At 46.1% G+C, this 22671-nt stretch overlaps 1 protein-coding gene and 1 long non-coding RNA gene across 6 annotated transcripts in view; one reads left to right on the forward strand and one right to left on the reverse strand.

Moving 5' to 3' along the window:
* Nucleotides 1-22671, reverse strand: part of LOC146195009 (cationic amino acid transporter 3-like) — a 114124-nt gene that overhangs the window by 85437 nt on the left and 6016 nt on the right. For 4 of the 5 annotated variants that reach the window (XM_084597620.1, XM_084597619.1, XM_084597618.1 and 1 more), the window contains exons 2-3: nt 2601-2765; nt 556-675 (exon numbers count right to left, since the gene is read on the reverse strand). In XM_084597620.1, coding sequence (XP_084453746.1) covers nt 556-675; nt 2601-2765 — 285 coding nt within the window. Of the gene's footprint in view, nt 1-555; nt 676-2600; nt 2766-6766; nt 6914-22671 lie in introns of those variants that run through there. The other variant, XM_084597622.1, reaches the window with a different exon arrangement.
* On the forward strand, nt 9592-11134 carry LOC146195011 (uncharacterized). Its single transcript, XR_014705519.1, has 3 exons — nt 9592-9644; nt 9713-9815; nt 10320-11134. It is a non-coding gene; the product is annotated as an uncharacterized LOC146195011 (long non-coding RNA).

Here is a 22671-nt window from a genome sequence, read left to right on the forward strand (position 1 = left end):
GAGTTTTTATTTTTCTTACGAACTTTAGGAGCACCTTCACCGCTTTTCAAACACTAACAAAGCTAGAGGAATGTCAGAGGCGTGAACAGTACTTTTGCGGAGTGAATTAAACACAAATAGTGCACCTTGTTTTTACCGAGTTGGATATAAAGCTTGTGCAGCTAAAAACAAAATGAAGTGTAAACCGAATAGTGATAGACCTGAACGTGGTGTCAGGTGACTAATATGACAGCCTGCGCAATGCACCCAGCCAGGACAGGTTCAGTTCTCGTAACTTTGCTCAGAAACTGTGCCGAATGCGGAGCAATACACTCGAGAAAAGGAGTGAAAGAGCCAGTGTACATGTCAGGTTGACAACCTCGCTTCCCATTCCGACATCGTTTGCATGCTTGCAAGAAAACTCGTGCTCATGCTTGCATTGGAAAAGTGACTAGGCTTTGCCACTGATGGCCTCCACAATTAAAATTCTATAACTTTTTTTTCCTTTTGGTGCCTGACACCACTACTGCTGGGGTGTTGTAACCCGTGATGGCCGCCACCTTTTGCCGCACCCACCTGAGAAGACTGAGGCAATGGCAGCGATGAGGAATGACAGGACCACTGCAGGCCCAGCTTTGGTGCTTGCCACCTGTCCAGCTAAAACGTAGATGCCCAGACCCAGGGTGCCTCCAACCCCTGCAAGAGAAACTCTCTTTACCAAAGCCCAAAAAAAGAAAGGCGCAAGAAAGAGACAACTTATGTACTATACATCTTTGTGGCCATGAGCCGAATAATATCAAATTGCTCGCATATAAGGTGTAGTGTGCTTCAATGTGGACACAATCACATGTTTTGGCATCTGTAAAATCATAAGTAGACAAAAAGCCAGGCATGCAGAATGCATAGAGAAAATTGCATCTAAAATGGATACCATGTTTTAAATTAGCCATGAGGTTCTATTGAGTGCATCTCCTTGCTTGATTTTGCAAGCAGGAAGTCTTTAGAGCTTTGTTTACTTAACCATCCTGAATGATAGGAATCAGTGTAGAGAACAGCAAATGAAGCCTTCAAAGGCCATAACAAATAAAATGCTCTGTGCAAAGCGGTGGATCATTGTGATTAAGCCTTTTGAAGACCCGGAGTATGAGGAAATGCTAATGAAAGGGAACTGTAATAAGTGAATGCAACAACAACAGCTGCAAACACAATAATGCAGCTGCTAACTTGAGTATGAGGTTAATAACTTGAATTCCAAAAAACCATCACAATTTATCCCAAAGCCATGGGAAACTGGAGAACGGAAATGTAGTATATCATCAATATTCAATATTTAAGGCTTACTTCTAACACAACTGCTAACTTTGAAATTTTATTGTCTCTTGATAAAAAAATTTCTCAGGCATATTCAAGAGTACCAGAAGCTTGAACCAGATGCGGCAAAATTCCAGCAAAAGAGTGAAGTTGCAGCGACAAAAGCAATACACCAGGTGGCAGGCATGCTATCGTGCGGGCTATTTTCCAGTATGATGCAATCACTAACACTTTGCCCCTGTAGAGTTTCCTTCACTGCCAAAAAAAGCTTCCATCAAGCAAAGCACTAACTACAAAGATAAAAGTGGGAGTCGAGGACTCAGTCTACCTAAATTGACTAAAGAAAAATTATACACGATGCATGATCACGCCACATAAGGCTCAAAGCTGTGCAGTCACGATTATCACTTCTCTGCTGAAGGAAGCAGCAGAATCTCAGTCCTTTGTTTCAATGTCAATATTTGCAGAAAAAGCAACCAAGTGAATGTAATGAAGCGGACGTCGCAACCCCTCTCAAAATGTGTGTGTTGCATTGCAGCACACACATGACCAGAAATTTGCTTACAGATTTGTCTGCTGAATTAACAGCTTTCAAAAGTTACAGTTTTTGTAAAAGATAAGCTTGATGGCAGATTGATTTAGAACCCTGGCAACTGGCCACGACACAAGTTAGGCAATAGTTAGCAGCAGTTCATACCGGTAATGCATCCCACAATTATTCACTTAGGTGGTACACAAAGTGAAAGAGGTTGGTTGGTTTATGAGGTTTAACGTCCCAAAGCAACTCAGGGTGTTAAAGACGCCATAGTGGAGGGCTCTAGAAATTTCACCCACCTGCAGGCTTAACGTGCAACTGATATTGGCACACTACAATGGTGCATTTGCTCTCTGCCTCCATTGAAAAGCAGCCACTGTGGCCAGGATTCAATCGATTTGGCATCCTTGGGCACAGTAGTTGAGCACCCTAACCACTGCACCACCGCAGCGGAGCAGCAAGTGAGAAAGGGCTTTTGCCAAAAGCATATATTTATTTTATTTATGCAAGTACCTGTGGCACTTCAAGGGCATTATTGCAGCCATATAGCCATTTTATACTGTGCGAGCAAAAAATATATTGCACAAAAAAAATAATATGGATATTAACCTTAGAGGGGGTCCAAGCAGGAAGGCCAATGAGGTGCATTTTTCAAAACAAAGCTCCAAATAAAAGCCCTACATACAACATAGGGTGCTCATTAGACATGATAACACAAGAGGTACCCAAGTATCTGCACACAAGGATCGAGGTTTATCCTAGGCACGCTACTGACCAAGCAGGGTCAAGTCAAATGTGGAGAGGCACCGATTGAGCTGCGAAGCCTCAGCGACGTCGGCCCCGACCCGCTTTCGCCGTACAAGGGCGCCAAAAAACGCCCGCATGCCGTTGCCCATGCCACAACACGACCGGCCGCCAGCACCACCACCTCCACTCGAAGCTGCATCAATAACACAGGAAAGTACCATGCTCAAACAACAGATGCACTGAACACATATCTCTCTCTCTCTCGTGTGCTGTCAAAAATTTGCCAACAGCAGCTTAAAAATCGCGTGGGTATCCAATGGGACTTCAGCAAATTCTTGGTAGACCAACTAACCTAAAGCAAACAAAAGAAAACACATATCAACTGCACAGACACAATACAGATGAAGAGAATTGGGATAGGTCCCTTCAAAGCTATTCTATGATTTAATAAAGTCTTCTTTCACAGTCTTCCTATTCAGTTTTTTTTTTTTTTTCATTTTCCATCCCTTGTAGTTTCCACGATTTACGAGGGTATAAAATTACTACTGGTCATTTCTGCATAAAAGTGAGGACTAGGTGCACGGATATGTTAAAATAAGCCAAAGCAAAACAAAAGTGCTTCTTTTCTAAGAGCAGCTCTGCCCAATGCCATGTTTTGAAACACACAAACTTTTACCAACGTTACTGCCAAGATTTTCAAAGCTAAACCAATACAGTCACACAATGATGTCAGTTACTGGCCCCGTTGAATTCTGCGCAGTTTGTTTTAAATTTGTAATTTTTCCGTGCAATTCGATGTTCTGTCTCACCCTGACGTCCTGTGGAGAGAACATCACAACAGTATCGTTCGTAGCTGATGTTTTGCAATTTAAAACACCTAAAACCAAACAAAACGGCACCATGGCTTGAAGCACAATAATTACCACCAAGTAATTAATCATACTTACTCATGCACCACACAAGTGGCAACGTGAAAATTGAAGGCATGTGCTCTGAAAACTTTCAGGATTTTTATCTTTATAGTATTTAATCAGTTAATACCAAATACACTTCTAGATAATGCTTCATTACTTAACATTTGTATAGTAATGCTAAATTTAACGTTTAACTACTTATGAGTTAATGACTTAACACTTAATTACTGGCAATTAGTTAACTATTTTATTACCACTCATTCACATCACAAGGTAACAAGATAAAGGCAACAATAAAACAATAAAAATCAAAGTAAACCAAACTTGCATTTTCTACAAAAAAGAACTGCGAAAATCATGACATAAAGATGAGCCACAGTCATAGCACGAGTACTTAAGCGTATACGGACAATTTCCTTGGAATTTCTGCACATTTCATTTTCACGCTGCCAACAAGCTTTAATTACTTTTAAGGGAGCTACAATCGTAGCAGCATCCTGTGTCCTTTCAATTGACCTCTGCCACTCAAAGATAACGCCATATCATCACTGGCACAAGCAGTACTGAATGGCCTAACATTTTAACGAAAGATAGCAGCTGTTCTAAACAATCAGAACAATTGAGGTGGGCTAACAACACTGCAATACAATGCACCTCAGTGAACATGGGCCACTGGTTGCCTATGCAGCACAACGTTGCGGACACTGACACTGAAAAACCACACACAGACACAAAAAAAGAATGAGATAAAAGCAGACCTTAAAGGCACACAGGACCTAAGGATAAGTATAGGCAAAGAGGAATAAATGGCGGCAATTATGCTGGCTGGGAAGAAAAGGCAAAACTAGGAAAAGCAAAACTAGATAGGGAAAAAACCTTGCAGATTTTACAAGCCATTCAAATGTCTCCATGCTATCAGATAAGCCGCTTTATAGGTCAACCTCCACTGAGCAACCTTTGGAAACCGCCCATCCAATAGGTCTAGGCGTATCTAGCACCTCCTCTTGATGCCTCGTAATTGTTTTTCAGCTTTTAAGCCCCGAGGTCTATACACCTCAAATCCTTCTCATTATAATTACAGCAGTTAGATGCAGGTCTACTGCAGGCAGTTTTCATGCTTTTATGAAACGGATATTTTATGCTTTGTTTTATCCTTTGACAAGAGGGTAACCATCCAATGTATTGTAGAATGCAAAACATGCCCCACTACAAGCTCTGTCCACTCCAGGCTGGCCATCCAAACTATAAAACTTTGGTGCCTCAAAAGCGATAAACTAGCCCAATTTCTACAGTATCACTCGGCATAAAATGACAATGCCACAGAGTCAACACAGGTATACACTGTAAGAAACAATATTTACACTCAGGTCTGCAATAAAAGAAGACTTTGCAAAATCTTCACAAGGCTTTCCCATTTTCCCACCAGTAAATAAGAACTGTTCAGGCTGCTTAACCTATATTCGAAAGAAGTTTATCTCCTAGCTGCATTGAATTAGTTTGCCACATTTCATATTATGTGGCCAAAGAAACAGCCCTGCTGCATGACCAACCCGTTTAATGAAAGCGGGAAGGGAGAGGACAACATCCGAAAGGGTGAAGCAATGCTTGCCAAGAAAACATCCACTGCCACTCTAGCAACAATGAATGAACGGCCTTTATCTGTAGCTGCCAACTAGCTGAAGATGGGTTTTTGCAAGCAGTCGGGTCTTTTGTCTAGTCGACTATTGCTTCACACCAACACTTTTCTCCAACACTCCACGCTGGTTATCAACTTAGTCACGATAAGCAGTCTGATAAATCTAGCCCTTACATCCCACAGCAAACCTGGAAGAACAGAGTGTGAAAGAATGATGCCTCGCACTATAAATCACAAATGAGTTAAGGTACTGAATACTCATTCTGGTCATTTGCAAAAAAAAAAAAAAGGAAAGGAAGAAATAAATGCTACTGCTGCCCTTATATATAACATTACACACAGTAGCAGACTACAATTCTACAAAGCAGTTATATGTTTGCAGTGAAATGCATTGTTTCACCTCGCTGTATAGATATAACACCGAACCATTATCTCCTGTGCAAACTGGTAACGTCTATACACCGAGTATCAAATCATGAGCAAGACCCTACAACAATGCTAAAGGAAATGAACCTGTAACTAAGACTGATGCCATTTTTGTACCAGATTGACAGTTTTTGCATCCTTCCTTCATTCATTCCTGGAAGAGTGTACTGCCAAAAATTCACTGTGTACATATAAAAAAGGCATTCCAAGGGTTTTTATATCTAATGTGACCCCTATTCAAGACACCAAGCTCTAAAAAGAGAGACTGAGGAAGACATGCTAACCAGCAACTCCGGGCCTATGGAGAACAAAGGGAGACGGCACTTTTTCCGCCCAGGAAATTGCTTCGTTTAGTTTAGTTTAGTTTGTGGGGTTTAACGTCCCAAAGCGACTCAGGCTATGAGAGACGCCGTAGTGGACGGACTTCGGAAATTTCGATCACCTGGGGTTCTTCAAGGTGCACTGACATCGCACAGCACACAGGCGCCTTGCTTTTCGCCTCCATCGAAAAGCGGCCGCCGAGGCCGAGATTCGATCCCACAGTCGAGCGCCGTAACCACTGCGCTACCCCGGCGGGAAATAGCTTAAAAACAACGAACTTCGCAGCAGCCTCGACCTTAGACAATAAGCCTGAACATCCCCAAAGAAAATTTTTCGGCGTGGGACCTAAACACTGTACAAGTAAACTTTCGATTCATATGAACGCGCTTTCATTCAATCAAATAGTGAGGCCGTCATCAACAAGTGCCCCAAGATAAATACGAGCGTATGCATGGTCAGGTGTAGTTCATGCATTCGCGCCGCAAAAAAGAAAAAAAAAAGTAAAAGAAAGGCACGATACTGTCATCAGTTTAAAGAACATGCTTTGTTTTTTATTTCGCGCTTAGCATATGAGCCACAGTTGCCGCTTGTGTGAAAGTGGAGAGGTAAGATCAGTACTGAGCAAGCTTAACGACCCGAGGAGTGTCTAGTATACGTGGGCAATAAGACATTTATTGCTGCAAGTGCCAAACCGAGATCGAATCACGTGAAAAGCAAGACCACTTGCGGAACCCCTGAATGACGCTGATTGCTTGCGACTGCTGGCGTAAGGATCGCGAAGAAAATACGGGCAGTTCGTGGAGATGTCAGCAATGAATGGGTCACTGCAAGGAAAGCGCTGCTACTCCTAGCCACAAGGCTGCTCGGAGCAGCTTGAACCAAAACCAAATTACTCACCAAAATTTGACAAGCAACGCCAACCGTGCACCAGGCGCAGCTCCGCCAGCAGCTGCCTCCTCCACTCCAATACCTCCCACACAAAGTCCCATATAGCGTCGAAGGCCTACGAAAGGCCGTGAGATATGTGCGCCCAGCGGCGAACAGCTGGAGAGAGGAAAGTTGTTTCGAAGCGAACGCGACAGGTGTCGCTAGCTTACATAGCCGAAATTTAGCAGCAGGTTGCGGTTTTGGTTTCTCCGCGCAGATAACGCTACGACCGTTTCCGCGACATGCGGGCGCTCGTCTCCAAAGGTGCGCTAGGAATGTCAGTGCTTGGAATGATAAGCATAAGTACACGCTCACAGCTCGCAACGGTATAGTGAAGTACATTTTCCGCATGCATATTTTGGAAGCTGAGAAGGAAAAATACCGGTAAATGTTCAGAAAATTACGCCCGTGTGAGTACGCATGTTTGCTCACCAAGGAGAGATAGCGCCTTATCAGTGAACTGTGCTCTGTGAGATAAACTAAACTGAAGTTTAGGAAGGACAGTATTTGATCTCCAAGCCAGCTGCAGAGATAGCGCTTCGGGGTCATGGGAAAATTAGAGGCCGCAAATTAAAGGGCGCAGTAGCATTAAACATGTCGGAAAATAAAAACAAAAACACCTACTAATCGAAAGATTAAAGGTCAACTCCGGTGGTTTTTCTATCATTTTGTGTTTTTGGTTGAATTACATTCCTCGGCACGTCCTGACTCCAACACAAAAAACAATTTTTCGAAATTCCAATTAGAAGTATTTTTTAAAAGGAAAAACAGCAAATCGAAACCAAAACTGCTTTAACGGCCAGAAACGACATCCCACTTGACGAAATGGTGACTTCACACTCAGTATTAGAAAAACGCTCGTACGTGCGTTAGATGGTGAAAATAACGTATGGAAATCATGAAGCATTGCATAAAATGTCTGAGGTAATTCAATATCAGCCTCACAATTTCATAATCACGAGGGAAGTGGACAGTAACGCCGGTATACTGTTTGTGACGTCAGAAACTCAGTGTCGCCGGCAGAAATCGTCTCAACTTAAGCCATGAAAACAGCATGTTTTAAGTCGTGTTGCGCGAGACGGATTATCGTACGGCGCCCAAATTTTGTAGAATGCGTCAGGATGGAGAGGAGAATCTATAGTAAAATTTTTATTAGAATATTCGAATGTCAATAAACCTCCGGAGTTGCCCTTTAAGTGGTGGACGACGGCTTTTGCAGCGCGCGTTTTTCTCTTTCTCTTCTCTATTTTCTTTTCTGTCCGCCCCGCCGGGGTGGTGCAGTGGTAAGACGCCGGACTACTGTGCCGGGGTACTCGGGTTCGAAGCCGACCTCGGCGGCTGCGTTTCGATGGAGGCAAAACGAAGAGGCGTCCGTGTGCTGTGCGATGTCAGCGCACGTTAAAGATCTCCAGGTGGTCGAAATTACTCCGTAGCCCTCCACTACGGCCTCTCTTTCTCCGAATGCCGACAAGAGGCCCATGATGGGAGGCAAATTATAGGATAGGAAGGGCAGGCTTGTTGTTGTTGTGGCTGTAGGTATCCACAGAACAAGTGTGACAGATACTGCGCCTTTCCTTTCTTCTTTAAGAACCCGTTTGTTGCCCGATGAATTCATGGATAGGATTTCTGACGACTTCGTTGCTTCCGTTTGAGTGCTCTCCCCTGATGGGGTTGGTACAGGTTGGTCACCGCCGCTTGCGGCGGGGGCTAGCTAGCCTGGCGCCGAATTTTTATCTGTTCTAGGCCGTCATTGCACACGCCACCGCTGGTGGTGGACGACGGCTGTTGTGGCGCGCGTCTTTCTTTCCCTCTTCCTTTTCTTTCTTCAATATATTATCTGTGCGATGTCAGCGCACGTTAAAGATCCCCAGGTGGTCGAAATTACTCCGTAGCCCTCCACTACGGCTCCTCTTTCCACTTTCACGCCCACCTTCCTCCCTTCCCTTACGGCGCGGTTGAGGTGTTCACAGAAAACAAGTGAGACAGTTACCGCGCCTTTCCATTCCTATAAATCAAACAATCAATCAATCTCTTCTATCTGCACGAGGCAGCGGAGGTGGCTCAGCTACAGAGCCAGTAGCAGGCCCGTGCATTTTCTTTTCCTTCTTCCTACAGCCAAAACATACAAACTGCGTCGGTATCGCTAAAACAGAACATTTCTATTTTTTATTTTGCTTTTTAGGACGGTACTATATAATATTCAACATAGCACTCGAGGCCGGATAAAATCAGTTTTCGCCCCCCCCCCCCCCCCCCCCCCCAAAAAAAAAGCTCGAAAGATTCCAACTAAACAGGCATTTCAAGTGCAGTTTTATCTAAAATTCTTGCCACACTGCAGCCGTGGATTCAGCTCTTTAGTGGCAGAATTGTACAGCATATATTGTTGGTGTGAATACAAGGCAGGACGTGGGCTCTATTTCAGCACGTATTTTTGCCGGATGACAGACAGAGGTTGCTGCAGAGAGCGTACATCGACTGATTTCTGGAGACGCTGTTTATATTAGCCCCGAGAGCGAACACTGGTGCCGCTGCTCTAGCCACCATACCGCTGCGATCGCCGCAGTCTGACGTCACGGCAAGGACTCCGCCAGCCGGGGCTGCTGCTCCTCCCGGCCGATGCCGGCTCCTTTCGTTCGTTTTCGCTCACGAATAATCATGATGGTCTCTTATTGCTCAGTGCGCAGTGAAAATCACTGAAGAAAGCCGGTGTAAGCTTCCACTTTACCCAAAGTTGTTCAAAATGAAGGAGATTAGATTGATAAAGTTAAGAATGGGGAAGCAGCCGTCGGCATTTGTGCAGTAAGCACTTCAAAAAGGAAGACTGTGTAGCCGGTGTACAAGATACTAGGTGAGCCGCACGTGTAGCGACGCTTTTACGGGCTGTTTGTCAACTAGTCTTTTTTTTTTAATTATTAGTGTACAAGAACAAAACTATTGCCAGACGCTGTTCCATCCGTCAACATTCCCGTGCGTCCTAGCGATGCAAGGCGATCGCTCCCGGGATCGACGAAGCGGCGGCGTAAGTAAATCAGCCATTGCTCAAACTTTCGTTTCCTCGATCTTTGTGTCAGTGAGTGCTCAGACATTTTGCTCAGTAGCGGAATGTCCAAGCTGAATCAACTGTGACCCTGCTTAAGTTTTTGTTTAAAATGTGTCTCACGGCAGTGGTGTTCTCGTGTGCATTCATGCCGCGAAATTTGACACAGTCCGCACAGCTGTGCTGGTCTTTTTGTTTGAATGCTGATATTTTCCAACTTTTCCAAGACATGAGGCGCAGATTCAATGCAACGCGTCCCTAAAAACAGCACTTCAGTAACGGTTGTGATAGGGAATTTTTTTTTTTTCGGGCTCCGTGAAGCCCTGCCTTAGCTACGTCTCAGATTTGTGTGCTATGCAACAAGCGTGGCTTTAAAGTGCACGTGATGTGCAGCTGCTCTGCGCTTTTCTAAGGTAATGCCCAAACTTCGTTAAGGCCTTGTTTCAGTGTTTTTTGAGGTTGTAGCCTGAATCTATCTGATTCGAGGTGAAAGAGGCGTTCCCGCAAAGTCGTACCAGTTCTGCGCACACGTAGAGGCTTTGACAACACACAAGAATGGGGACAGTAGTGAAAATTCGAGCGCCGTTCCAATGGACGATGCTGCACAACTAGAAGAGGAGGTGGAAGTTATAGATTGAGACGGTATGTCTACCTATGGATACGCTATGCGGCCACTATTCCTTTGTGATGATTCACATTGACGTGAATGATTTTTATCAAGCATTCAGGAAAAAGAACAACATTTATATATCCCGCATTGTCTTTAGTTCTGACCATGAAACTGAAATACATGAGTAAGCTATAATCGTGATAAATTATCGGCTTTTGCTTCCTCAGCACTACTATTGATCAAAACAAACAATTAATACCTTAAACAATCTCTATATTACTGCAGTAAATTCGAGTGGAGAGCTTGTTACAACATAAAAATGAAGTAATAAAACCGCAAGTCATCCGTAGATACACGAGGAATTTTCTTTTATCTAGCCACGTCACCAAATGTACATGAAAATACTGCATTTCAACCTTATCACTCTAAGCATAATGTTACCCTAAGAACAGAGAAGGACTGGCCTGTTTAAACGAGACCCATTTTTCATCCTCTTCACATATGGATTCAATGAGCTGTTTGTAGTATTTAACAAAACGAAAAAGTTTTCAATGTTGACGGAAATTTAGTGATATCTCTGTATCTGTAAAGAGTGGTTTAGATGGCATAATAATTCTGTCGTTTTTTTTTTTTTTTCTCAAGGACCAACACACAGCGCTAACCAAAGCACAGGAAGTTCTGAAAGTATGTAATACAGTTTTATACACTGTTTGCCTGTTTCACCTGCAACTGTTTTTTTTTTTTTTTTTTTTTTTTTTTTTACAGAGTTTGCGCTTTTCTCTTTTCAGGAGTTCAGGTTCAGAAGCTTTTCAAGGACGCAGGGATTCAGCTCAGTGCGAATGACATCCTCAAGCAGAAACAGCTAATAACGGTTGCAAAAATCATTGATGAAAGTGGTTTCTTTGCTTCATTAAGGCAGCGACTTGTTTCGCACGCTTTGTCCACATAGGAATTTATGCTCCTCAGTGAAAGGGAGACTGGAAAGAAATTTGCAAATTAGCAGTGCCCCCAAGACATCCCATGCGCGCACGGCTGCGGCGCAATAGGCAGAGGCGAACGGAATGACGGAAATGTTTACGAAGACACGGTTAATAACTCATTTTTCTGGCCATCAAAATGCACGTTGCTCTTGGCAAATCATGCGTAATTGCTTTTCAAAAATGCTCGACAAGTAAGATGATTCTAATAAAGTTTTAATCAGTAGCCTCTTTTAAATAAATATCCGTGCACTAATTTCACAGCGCGCAGTCCATAATGCGCGCTCTAAGCAACGTCCACAGCAAAACGGTACAAATTTATCGCGTCGCAGGCATATAGACCTATCTTCATGGTTGTATTACATTCGTAATACAATCATGAAGATAGTGACTACACGCACATCATCAGTTTCAAGGGACGACGCACGAAAGGCTCCTGCCGCGGCGATGGCACCAGCTGCGCCCGTCGCGGCGAGCGCTCGGGCAGTCGCGAGACTTGCGCTCACCGCGACGAGCCCATGTTTCGTGTTTTGAAAGCAAGAAGAATCATTATTAAATACTTTTTTTCCCTGACACTCGATCGGTGCTGTCTGCGTTGTTCATAACGCATTGTTATGAGAACAACCGAGGCCACAGACTCGAAGCTACGCGGCAACCCGGAGAAGCCAGAGCGATCGGCGCAGGCAGTCCTTGCCGTGGCGTCACGTCGGGCTGACCGCCAGAGGGCGCCACTCAAACTTCTCGGAGCTAATAGCCAGTGAAGAAAAAAAACATCGGGACAAAGTGGGATCTGCAAATGGTTCCATTTGGTTCGCAATGGTCACAGTGGACATTTAGTGAGGCCAAACTGGACTCGAGTGGATGTTGTCCAATGGCTTAGTCCAACATTTCTGCAAATACCAATTGGACATCCAAAATTGTTCCATTTGGATGCAAAATTCCAATTGGATTTTGCAAATGATGCTCATGATGCTAATAGGAATCATCACCGAGTCGGACATCTCCACTGAATATTCCAATAAGGTTTTCAAATTCTAATCAGTTCCTGAAATTTCGAATGGCTGTTCGGCCTCAAAAAACTATGGCACATACAAAATATGGACGAGTTATTCATTTCCCATCGTTTACGACACAATTCGTTGCATCCGTTGGTAAAGAAAGATACTGTAGTAGATCGAGGGAACCCAACCTGGAGCTCGCTCCACGACGCCAGCGCAGGGTTTCAAAATGAAAACCTATACGCGCAGCGGCCGCGTGACAGTGTGCTTCTAGAGAACCTTCATGTTGTGCCGCGGCGCAACATGCAGGCTTGCGTTGCCTAGCGCAGCCCGCCCGCGCAGGAGCATGTGCACCACGTGGTGTGCACACGGAGTAGGAGGAACAGAGGCGTAGAGGCGCGCGCAAAGCCGGCGCTCTTCGTCAGTGAGGTTTCTCACTTTCTCGGCTGACAAATAGGCTGTGTGTGTGTGTGTGTATGTGTGTGTGTGTGTGTGTGTGTGTGTGTGTGTGTGTGTGTGTGTGTGTGTGTGTGTGTGTGTGTGTGTGTGTGTGTGTGCGTGTGTGTGCGTGTGTGTGCGTGTGTGCGTGCGTGTGCGTGTGTGTGCGTGTGCGTGCGTGTGCGTGTGTGCGCGTGTGTGTGTGCGTGCGCGTGCGTGCGCGCGTGTGCGCGCGTGTGCGTGTGCATGTGTAGTGTGTGTGTGTGTGTGTGTGTGTATGCCTGTGTGTCAACCGGGGCAACCTCTCGAAATCACTAGGTGGGTTCAATACAGGACCGCTGTTCGGGCTCGGTGGACCAGGGCCTTCTGGCTCTCCCAGGGATCCGTATCGATTCAGGCTCCGTATCGAAAGGGTCTGAAGGCGTAGCTCAGAGTGAGCGCGTGGGCGGCGGCGTCTGCCGTTTCATTGCCTTCGAGGCCCATGTGAGCTGGAGCCCATACAATCGTTCGAGTCATGGGGGCCCCGAGGTAATCACTGTTTTGAAGGATGCGGTGTGCAAAGAGATGAATGTACCCCTGTTTAACGTTTCTGCGGGCCCCTCTCGAGTCTGTGATGATGACTCGCGAGTCCTTGTCTGCGGCGGCTAACGCGATATGGCAACTTCTTCCGCATGTATTATGTATTGAGCTCAGAACGTTAGGCCATTCACCGCGATTTTTTGAGGGACGACTGCGGTACACGACTGGTACACGGGTACCACACCCCATGGTGAGGGCCGGAGGCGTCCACGTAGAAGATTCCGTGTTTGTTTCCATAAGGTCAGTGCCTCCGCCCGCTCAAGGCGCCTGCCCCTGTGGTCGTCACGTGTCATATGTTGGCCGGAAGTGGGCGTACGCGCTCTTCCTAAGTGTTGGGTGGTGGATGTGTAGTCGGGCTAATAGGTGGCGTCCCGACGGCGTTTTTGAAAGCCTTGTGTATTGATTGGTCAAATGCGCCTCCCGGAGCTCCGCGAATGTGTTAACCATTCCCAGGCCCATGAGACGCTGTTTGAATGTGTTGATCGGCCGGGAGATTGAGGGCACGCTTGTACATCTTTCTGAGGATCACTTCGAGGGCCTTCTCATCAAACCTGCGCAGGTGAAGGTAAGGAGTCGGGTAGAGTACTCGACTGGTCACGAATGCATGTGCCAGACGCAAAGCTTCCGTGCACCGTAACCCCCTGCGTTTGTTGGAAACCCGGCGCACCATCCGGCCCACCTGGTCCCCCGCCTTGCGCAGTTTTGCTAGTGTTGTATCACCCCGTCGATGTTTGTGATAGCACTCTAATCTCATCGTGTTCAGGTATCGGACCGCTGGCCAGGGGTAGTTCCATTTTGGTGGTGCACTTAGGCGACGGGCGAATGTGTACAAATTTGGATTTGAACGGTGAGCATTAAAGGCCGCAGCGGCGGGCGTAAGCGTCCACGATCTCCGCCGCTTGCTGCAGGTTGGTTCGCCTCACTGTCTCCAGCTGATCCGTGTTGGACCAGATGGTTATGTCGTCGGCGTACAGCGCGTGCTGAATGCCTTCGACCTTCGCCAGCTGAGCCGGGAGTTTCATCATGGCCAGATTGAAAAGTAATGGTGAGAGCTAGGACCGCGCCCTGTGAGGTTCCTCTCATTGCCAGTTTATATAGGTCGTGTTCTTCGTCTTGTATTCAGATGAAAGATTGTCGATCCGAGAGAAATTGCTTGACATACTGAAATGTGTTATGTCCACAGTTGGTCTGGGAGAGATGTTGCAGGATGATTGCGTGTGTGACATTGTCGGAAGCCCCCTTCAAGTCAAGGGCGAGTACTGCCTTATCGTAGAAGGGATATTCGACAGGGTTGAGAATTTCTAGGTAGAGTTGAAACAGAACATTCTGAGCAGACCTTTGCGGGTGGAAACCGAACATGGTGTCTACGAATGTATGTTCATTTTCCAGAAACCCAGACAGTCTGTCCCGCATCATGGTCTCCACCAGTTTTCCCGCACAAGACGTGAGGGAGATTGGGCGCAGGTTGGCTGTGTTTATGGCTTTGCCGGCTTTAGAAATGAAAGTTACCATGGCGTTCTTCCATTCAATTGGTATAAGTGCCTCAACAAGCCAGATCGAGTTGATGAAAGCGAGGAGGGTTTCGCAGGCGGGGTCGGGAAGATTGGCAAGCAGTTTCACGGTTATTTTGACCCGGCCCGGTGCCGTTCCTTGTTTCATTTTATCCAGGGCCGCCTTCAGGTCGTGCAACTGGAATGGTTGATCCAGATCCGCGTTCTGTGAACCTGCATCCGAGTACGCGGGTACTCCGGGGTCCTGCTTAGTGCAAAGATACTGGCCGCGCAGTTTGCATGCTAATTTTGGCGTATTTCCATCGAAGCTATGAATAGCTCGCTGGAGATGTTTTTGTGTCTCGGCGCGTGCTTGAGTCGGGTCAGTTAGGGCGCGGAAAAGGCGCCACGTGCTCCGGCTCGACATTTGTCTGGCCGCCGTGTTGCAGCGGTTTGTTGGAGACATTTTTTATCGGTGCTTTCAAAAGCGAGAAATTGTGATTTCCTAATAGACTTTCGCCCCTGACTGCCGTTTCAGGTCCTGAAAAACGTACGTCGCGAGAGAGAAATCGCAGCCATCGCACTGGGAACTTGGGAGTTTGCAGGCTGCATGGCCAGGAAACATCAGACCACATGGCAAGGTCGAGTATGCAGGAGCTCAACACTGTTGAGATTGGAATTGAACCCACAGGGACCCTTGAATCCCGATTAAGAAACGGTGTACCCCTAGGCTATTCAGGCACGGCTAAAGCGTACCTTTAATTTGTATCGAGTGGTCCTAATGACCGTAAGCTTAAAATTAGAATTGCCCAGATAACCAAGGAGGCGGAAACATATGCGTGGTCTCTAGCAAAAACCAACTGGATATCCAGATTAGATTCCCTCCGAGGTACCCTCAGCACGAAAAGTGCATGGAGCCTTCTCAGGTGCCACATTGAACCTTATAAATCAAAAGGCGAACAGAGCAGGAATTTGAAAAGGGCACCTTATTATGACTTCAAAGGCACGGATGAACAGCTCGCCGACAAACTGAAAGAGAGATACTTATGTACGACCGTAGACGAAGATTAGGAATTTAGAACATACACTGGGGATAAAAACCCAAAATCCCAGTCGGAAAAAACTACAGAAAATTTTTTGATGTTACGACAGAATTTCTGTGCGGTTTTTGACGGGAAACCTGTTGGACAACAGAACATTCTGTCGTAACATCAGAAATTTCTGTAGTTACAACAGAAAAGCGCTACAGAACTACAGACACCAGAAGTATACGACAGAACTACAGAACTACAAAAAAGTACTACAGGACTACAGAAAAATTTGATGGTTACGACAGAACTACAGGATATTTTGTCGTATTTTTGACAAAGTTCTGTTGTTTTTTTCGACTGGGATTAGATGCAGAATTCACCGTCGCGGAAATTAAAACCGCATTAATGAGTATCAGGCGAGGAACGACACCGGGAGACGACCAGATACATTGCCCTCATTGGCCTCCCAGATAGGCTCAACGCTGTGGATGGCGTACGCTACGCCATCTATGCGGACGACATTACCATCTGGTCGTCCCGGGGCAACCTGGCCGCCTCGGTAGTAGAAAACTACGCTCGGGAGTGTGGTCTAGAGTGCGCTACGAATAAATCAGAACTTTTGCACATTGCAAAGCATAAATATCAAGGACAAGCATACACATTTACGTAAACGGCAATCTGATACTTCAGGAATTGGGATTACAAATTGATAACCGGAATAACAATGCCACAGCCCTGAACAAACTAAATTCCACCTTCGAACAAATTAGTAGGATGATTGGCCGGATATCCAGCAAGCACGGTGGACTTCTTGAAAAAGAAACCGTTCGCCTGGTTCAGACGTTCGTCGTTAGTCGTGTGGTGTAGGTAGCGCCCTACCTCAAGCTGAGGAAGAGCGACCGTTGCACGCTTGACGCGATGATTCGGGCGGCGGTGAAAAAGGCTCTAGGACTCCCGGCCGGAGCGTCTACGGAGCGTCTGCTCCAACTTGGGATCCATAATACAATAGGGGAGCTGACTGAGGCCCACAGAGCAAGCCAAATTTCTAGGCTGTCGGTGACCAGCACCGGCAGGAAAGTCCTCTGAGACCTCAATCTAGGGCTTCTCCCCACCACAGAAAACAGAGTGGACATCCCGAATGTGTGGAAAAATACTGTGACGGTTAAGCCGCTCCCCAAAACATGAATTGGGAGTATAATCAAGGGAGGCGTGAAGCCAGGGCAAAATTTATACAAAATAACGAAGCCAGTAAGACAGGCACATATTACGTCGATGCAGCGGGTCCCACCGAGGATGGCATCTGCACCATTGCTGTTGTGCACGAAGGAAGGCACGTGAACGGGCTCTCAGTAAATACTAACGACGCGCTAATGTTGGAGGAAGTGGTGATTGCACTGGCCGCCACCCACTGCGACGCAGCATACATAATGTCGGACTCGCAACACGCCTGCCGAAATTACGTGCGGGGTAGGATAGTTCCAATTGCCTCAGAATATTATTGGCACATACGAAAAATTCAGATTCGGCTACTAGTATAAAACAAGTTATATAAGGTTCTCGGCCACTAGGGGTGGAGGGGAACGAACCGCTCATGCGGCTGGCCGAGCGTTCTTCCCCGCGGTTCCGCTCGATCCTCCGGTTCTACCGAGGCAACCATATCAATCCCGCTGATAAGTTATACGGATATTACAAATTATTTACGCCTCTGCAGGAGGGCATTCCCGGGACCCGCCAAGGGTCTCGACAGATTTGAGGAGTGCCACCTTAAACGGCTCCAAACCGGGTGTTTTCTAAATCCCTCCATACTAAAACAGACGAACCCGACATTCACAGGTAGGTGCAAATTCTGCGGGCAGTATGCCGACTTTTACCATATGGTGCGGGCCATGCCAGCAAAATACAAAAATAAAAGCTATAAAACAGCCAACTAGGAAGGGCTGGGAGGCGGCCCTGTCAAGCTCGGACCTGGAGGCCCAACATGTCCTGGTCCAGAGAGCTCGGGCAGCGGCGGTGGCCAATGGCGTCCCGGAATAGGGTCTGCAACTCGGCTCCACATCCAAACGCACCTCCCTTCCCAAATCATATCATTGTAAATAAATATTTTCTCCTCCTCCTCCTTCGGCTGTTAATTATTATTGGTATGGTGGATATGTGTGATAATGTGAACAAAATATAAGGGATTAAACATTAAACGAGTAGAAAAGTGCAAGTATCTCCGTGAATGAATGCATAAGGTTTTCAGACATGGTGCACACCTATGGCCACAATGGTTGCAAACGGCTCGCAAGTCTCAAGGGTAGCGTTGACCTGGCATGGCGGCACGGGGTCCGTCAGAAAGCATGGGAAAAGGTTCATGCAAAACACGAGTCGCCGTCCAACAAGAACAAGTGCATCTTGTAGGTGCGGCCATAAAGCAGCCCCAAAAGAGAGATTCCTACTCGCCACACGTGGCAGCTAATCACAGGCTGCGTCTTGCAGCCAGTACTGAGGTTTGGCCATTAACCAGGCAGCAGTTAAACAGGCAACTTTGACAGAGGGCCAAACGGAAACTACAAAAAACGTAGCATTATAAAATAGGGCCCTTGGATTTCAAAATGAGGCAAGCCAGACGGCGGTGGAAAGTGGGCGGATGAAATCAGTAGGAAGGTAGGAAGTTTACACGGATCAAGTGGTTGTAGCTGGCGCATGATCCCTTTAATTGAAAAAGGTATGGCAGAGCCTTTTTGCTGCATTGGTGGCAGTCAGTACGATGATGGTGACGTTCCCGCAAGCCGGAATACACTACAGGAATGTACCGCAAGCGGCCCTGTTCTAAATCTTATAACAGCCCGTTTCCACGTGACGTGGTCTGTACAATACGTGAAGCTCCAAGTAAAGGCCAACCATCTCATCAGAAACCCCCTCCCGGCAGTAGCGTCATAACAACGCTGTATGTACTCCCTCTGATGCAGAGTATATGCGATCTTTACTCTTTCCCTGCCCACTGTGGCACAGACTTCAAATTACCCTCTAGGTATAAATACTGCCACTGGCAGATGGTCTGCAACATGCCATGAAAGTGCTCCCAAAATCACACGAGTACACTATTAATGTGAAAGCGCTTCTTGGATTATGAGTGCATGCAGTGGACAGAGCATGTCCCACGAACTGCCAATCATCATTTGCGGGGGTAATTAACACAATTGCCTAAGAAGATACGTATATGGTATGAATAATTAAGTCAGCAAAACGTTTCACTGACTGTGTAATTGAACGAATTAAGCTGCGGACGGCAGCTCTAGACAGAACGTGTCTGTAGGAATGGTTGCCAAGGTGTGTCAGCACAAATACTTACCAAGTAATTTTTACCACATTTGGCATACAATCTGTAAGCTCGACGATGATCTCCAAATTGGTATGGGCCGCCCGGAAATTTGGTACCCTGGATGCCCGAAATTTGACCTCGTCAGAAATGCACCAAAAATGGATGCCGAACCAAAATCGAGTATGAACATTTCAGTAGTGACATCCAAGATGCGTCACCTCCAAAGTTTGTCCCCTGGAACCCCAAATTTGACCAAAATCCTCAAAATTTGGCTATCAGAATTTAACAAAAATTAATGTCTAAATTGGAGTATCGCCAATGCAGTGGTGACCGCCAAAGTGAGATGGACCACGCCAGAAATTTGGCCTCCCTGCACCTCTGAAACTTGACTTCGTCCAAATTTGACCAACATTATTGTAACCTAATTTGAGTATGGCTAAATCTATGGTGACTTCCAAATTTAAGTGCGCCGCCCTCAGAATTTGGTCCCTTTATCACCAAATTTGACTTATATCCAAATTTGGTTAAGCTCTGCTGCTGTGATGCAGTGATTAAGATGCCAGTGATTAAGATGACTGTGCCGTAGTACCCAGGTTGGATCCCGACCGCCGACGGCTGCGTTACGGGCGCACTGTGAGGTCACGTCGCGATTGCAGATAACGAACTGACAGATCAGATATTCCGCAAAACGTTAGACCGAGCACTCTGGCCATACCCATCCTTCGCATAGGGGCCCCTTGAATATTCGTAGCACATTAAGATATTACAAGAAGAAAATAAACTCACTTATTCAACCCTGCATCCCGAACTATCTACCTCATTCATATATTAGTAACTGAAATTTAGCTTACAATCCTTTACACACAGCCTAGGCCGCACCGGTGTAGATAGCGGGTTGCACCTTCATGTCCCGAACAGCCAAGAACCAGTGCCAGCCTTTCCCACCATCCCTATCAATGCTGGCATCAGCCACACAGTAATCATATTACCAGTGCTTAAAGTCTGGCTCCATCGAATGGGGGTCTCTAGCGATTCGAGCACTGGTGGAAAGAAAAATAAAGAGCGAGAAAGAGAAAGCAGCTGGTGGTTTGCCTGCATATCATTTTGTGCAAAAGGGAGAAACGATATTTCTCCTTCCTGGGTTTTAGAAACTATTTCATTATGTTATTGGTATTATTAAAACTCGCTACAAAGTGCGCAAAAAAAAAGATGAAATGTCCTGAAAACCATGACCAAAATGAAAAATGATAGACTATACTTCGTATTCATGCCGTGCTTATACATTTGAGTGCCTGAGACCCTCTTAAATACTGGCAGGGGGTCTCATACTCCCCGATACCCCCCTGACTTTAAGCCTCCTACTCACCTCCTTTGTATTCATTGATTGGTTCGACGTAGACCAATGTCAAGACCAGCCTAACCTCGTACGACAAGCCCGCTACCACCTTAGCAGCTATACACTCAAGCTATAGACCTTTACAACGACGGCCTCCTGGGCGTCGCCATATTGCTCGCTGGGCTGTTGTGGCGCCTGATGTCAACACGGTGGAGGCGGCGGAGGAACCGGTTTGCAACAGTCTAGAGAGGAGGCGTTTCGACAACCTCCTCGCCCGATGCAAAGGTCTATACACCCTTTCCCGCTCACTATTTTGTTGCAGGTGCGTCCGCCCGAAAAGTAGCGCATGGATGGGCAGTAAAAAAAAAAAAAAAAAAAAATAGTGAACAGTCTACTCGCGGAAGTTTCATCATTTTCTCCGTTTCTGCATCAGTGATATTATCACTCGTTCTTTTTTCATGTCCACGTGAAAAAAAAGGCAAAAACGAGTCGGGAAGAAAAGCTGCTCTTTGTGTCTTCTTTCTCTACACCAATAAGCGCCGTATAAAACGGTAGCCCCAATTGCGAGTGGGGCGAATAGGCGAAGCGATACGTATGACAGCTCGAGGACGAACACGGACACACGACTGCGATTACTGCTCAAGAATACCACCACGTATGCATAAAAGCGTGACCATCCGATGTGTGCGGACAATAGCCGCCAAAGAGAAGTGATCACATCTCAGTAGCGGCGCTCGAAGCGCCGTTACGTTGCCGCCCCTCGGCGTATTTCATGAATCACAAGACCGCGCCCTCCTAATCGTGGAGAAACGCAAAAGTAAAACAATAATAGACATTTTCTCAGCGAGGCTTTCTGTAGAACGGTATCATCCCAACAGCGTCTCTGTATAATCTTTAACATACGTATTTAGCTACTGAATGCCGTTTCCTTCTCAAGATCGCATTTTTGGAGTATATCTCAACACCGCTCCCCTTCATTCCGCAGTTGCCACAGTCATTCGCAGCACGCTTGGGTATAATACCCCTGCCTAGTTAGTTGTCTACTTTGCCTTCACTATGGCTGCGCTTGACCTGTGGAGAATGGATTGCATCTTACATCGTCGCTAAACACCACCAACCACAAAAGCAGTTTGCCATCTCAGCACCGAGTCCAAACTACGCCAGTGGAAAGTGAGCGATCGTGTTTTCTGACGTTTCGTGCAATTCTGCCATCCCCTCAAAAAAAAAAAAAAAAAAAACATCAGTAAGAGCAACAGCCTAACTTAATGGCCTCGCACCTTAGATAAGCGACCCACATTCTGCATGTTCCGAGATGTAATATGTATACAGCCCTGCTTGCGATTAGATTGGCGCCGGTCTGAATTTTCATCCCAATTGTTCAGCGCTGTCAAGTGTTCCACGGCAGTAGTTCTGCAGCCTTAGCCGTCCATTAGAACCTCTTGAATTGATAGCGAGGTTTCTCAGTATCGCCGATAACAGCTTTCGTTTACCTCATACTATGCCGATTATGCAGTACTGCATAGCTGATGACTGCTGCTGTGTGTCAAACCGCAGAAGTAGTGAAAGTCGATGAATTCGCTTTTGCAGGTAGGAAAAAAACAAACAAAAAAAAAAAGACGAAACAGACTACAAGCGAGGTAATGCGCGTGATCAACGCTTGCTGGTCCGCCTTGTGTTTTTGCAGCTGGTGGTGTAGGTTAGAACTTATACCTTCACACGACCGAGTGGTTGCCAACTGCCACGTGAAGAAAGAATCGAATTGAAAAGAAAATAATTTGCAAGACTGCAGCTAGCGAATCCCGTTCGAAAGTGTGTCACTAAAGTTTGCACACAGTGGGAAGGCGGCACTATGGCGGCAGCAGATGTTTTTCTGGGGCAATATCAGGTGGAGCGTGTAATTTTTTTTTTTTAACTACGAGGTTTTCGCATGGCTACGCTTGGTTGAATGTAAATGCGTGATTACTCCCTTATTACAAAGTTACACCATCTTGAGGAATTTCCCTAAACATTCGACCAACTCCCTTTTCTCTTCGAGTTATCGATAAATTCGCTCTTGCCTTACCATTTGTTCTGCT

The sequence above is a fragment of the Amblyomma maculatum genome, chromosome 3, assembly GCF_055883805.1.
Source record: "Amblyomma maculatum isolate TAMU_Amacu chromosome 3, ASM5588380v1, whole genome shotgun sequence".
Classification (NCBI taxonomy): domain Eukaryota; kingdom Metazoa; phylum Arthropoda; class Arachnida; order Ixodida; family Ixodidae; genus Amblyomma; species Amblyomma maculatum.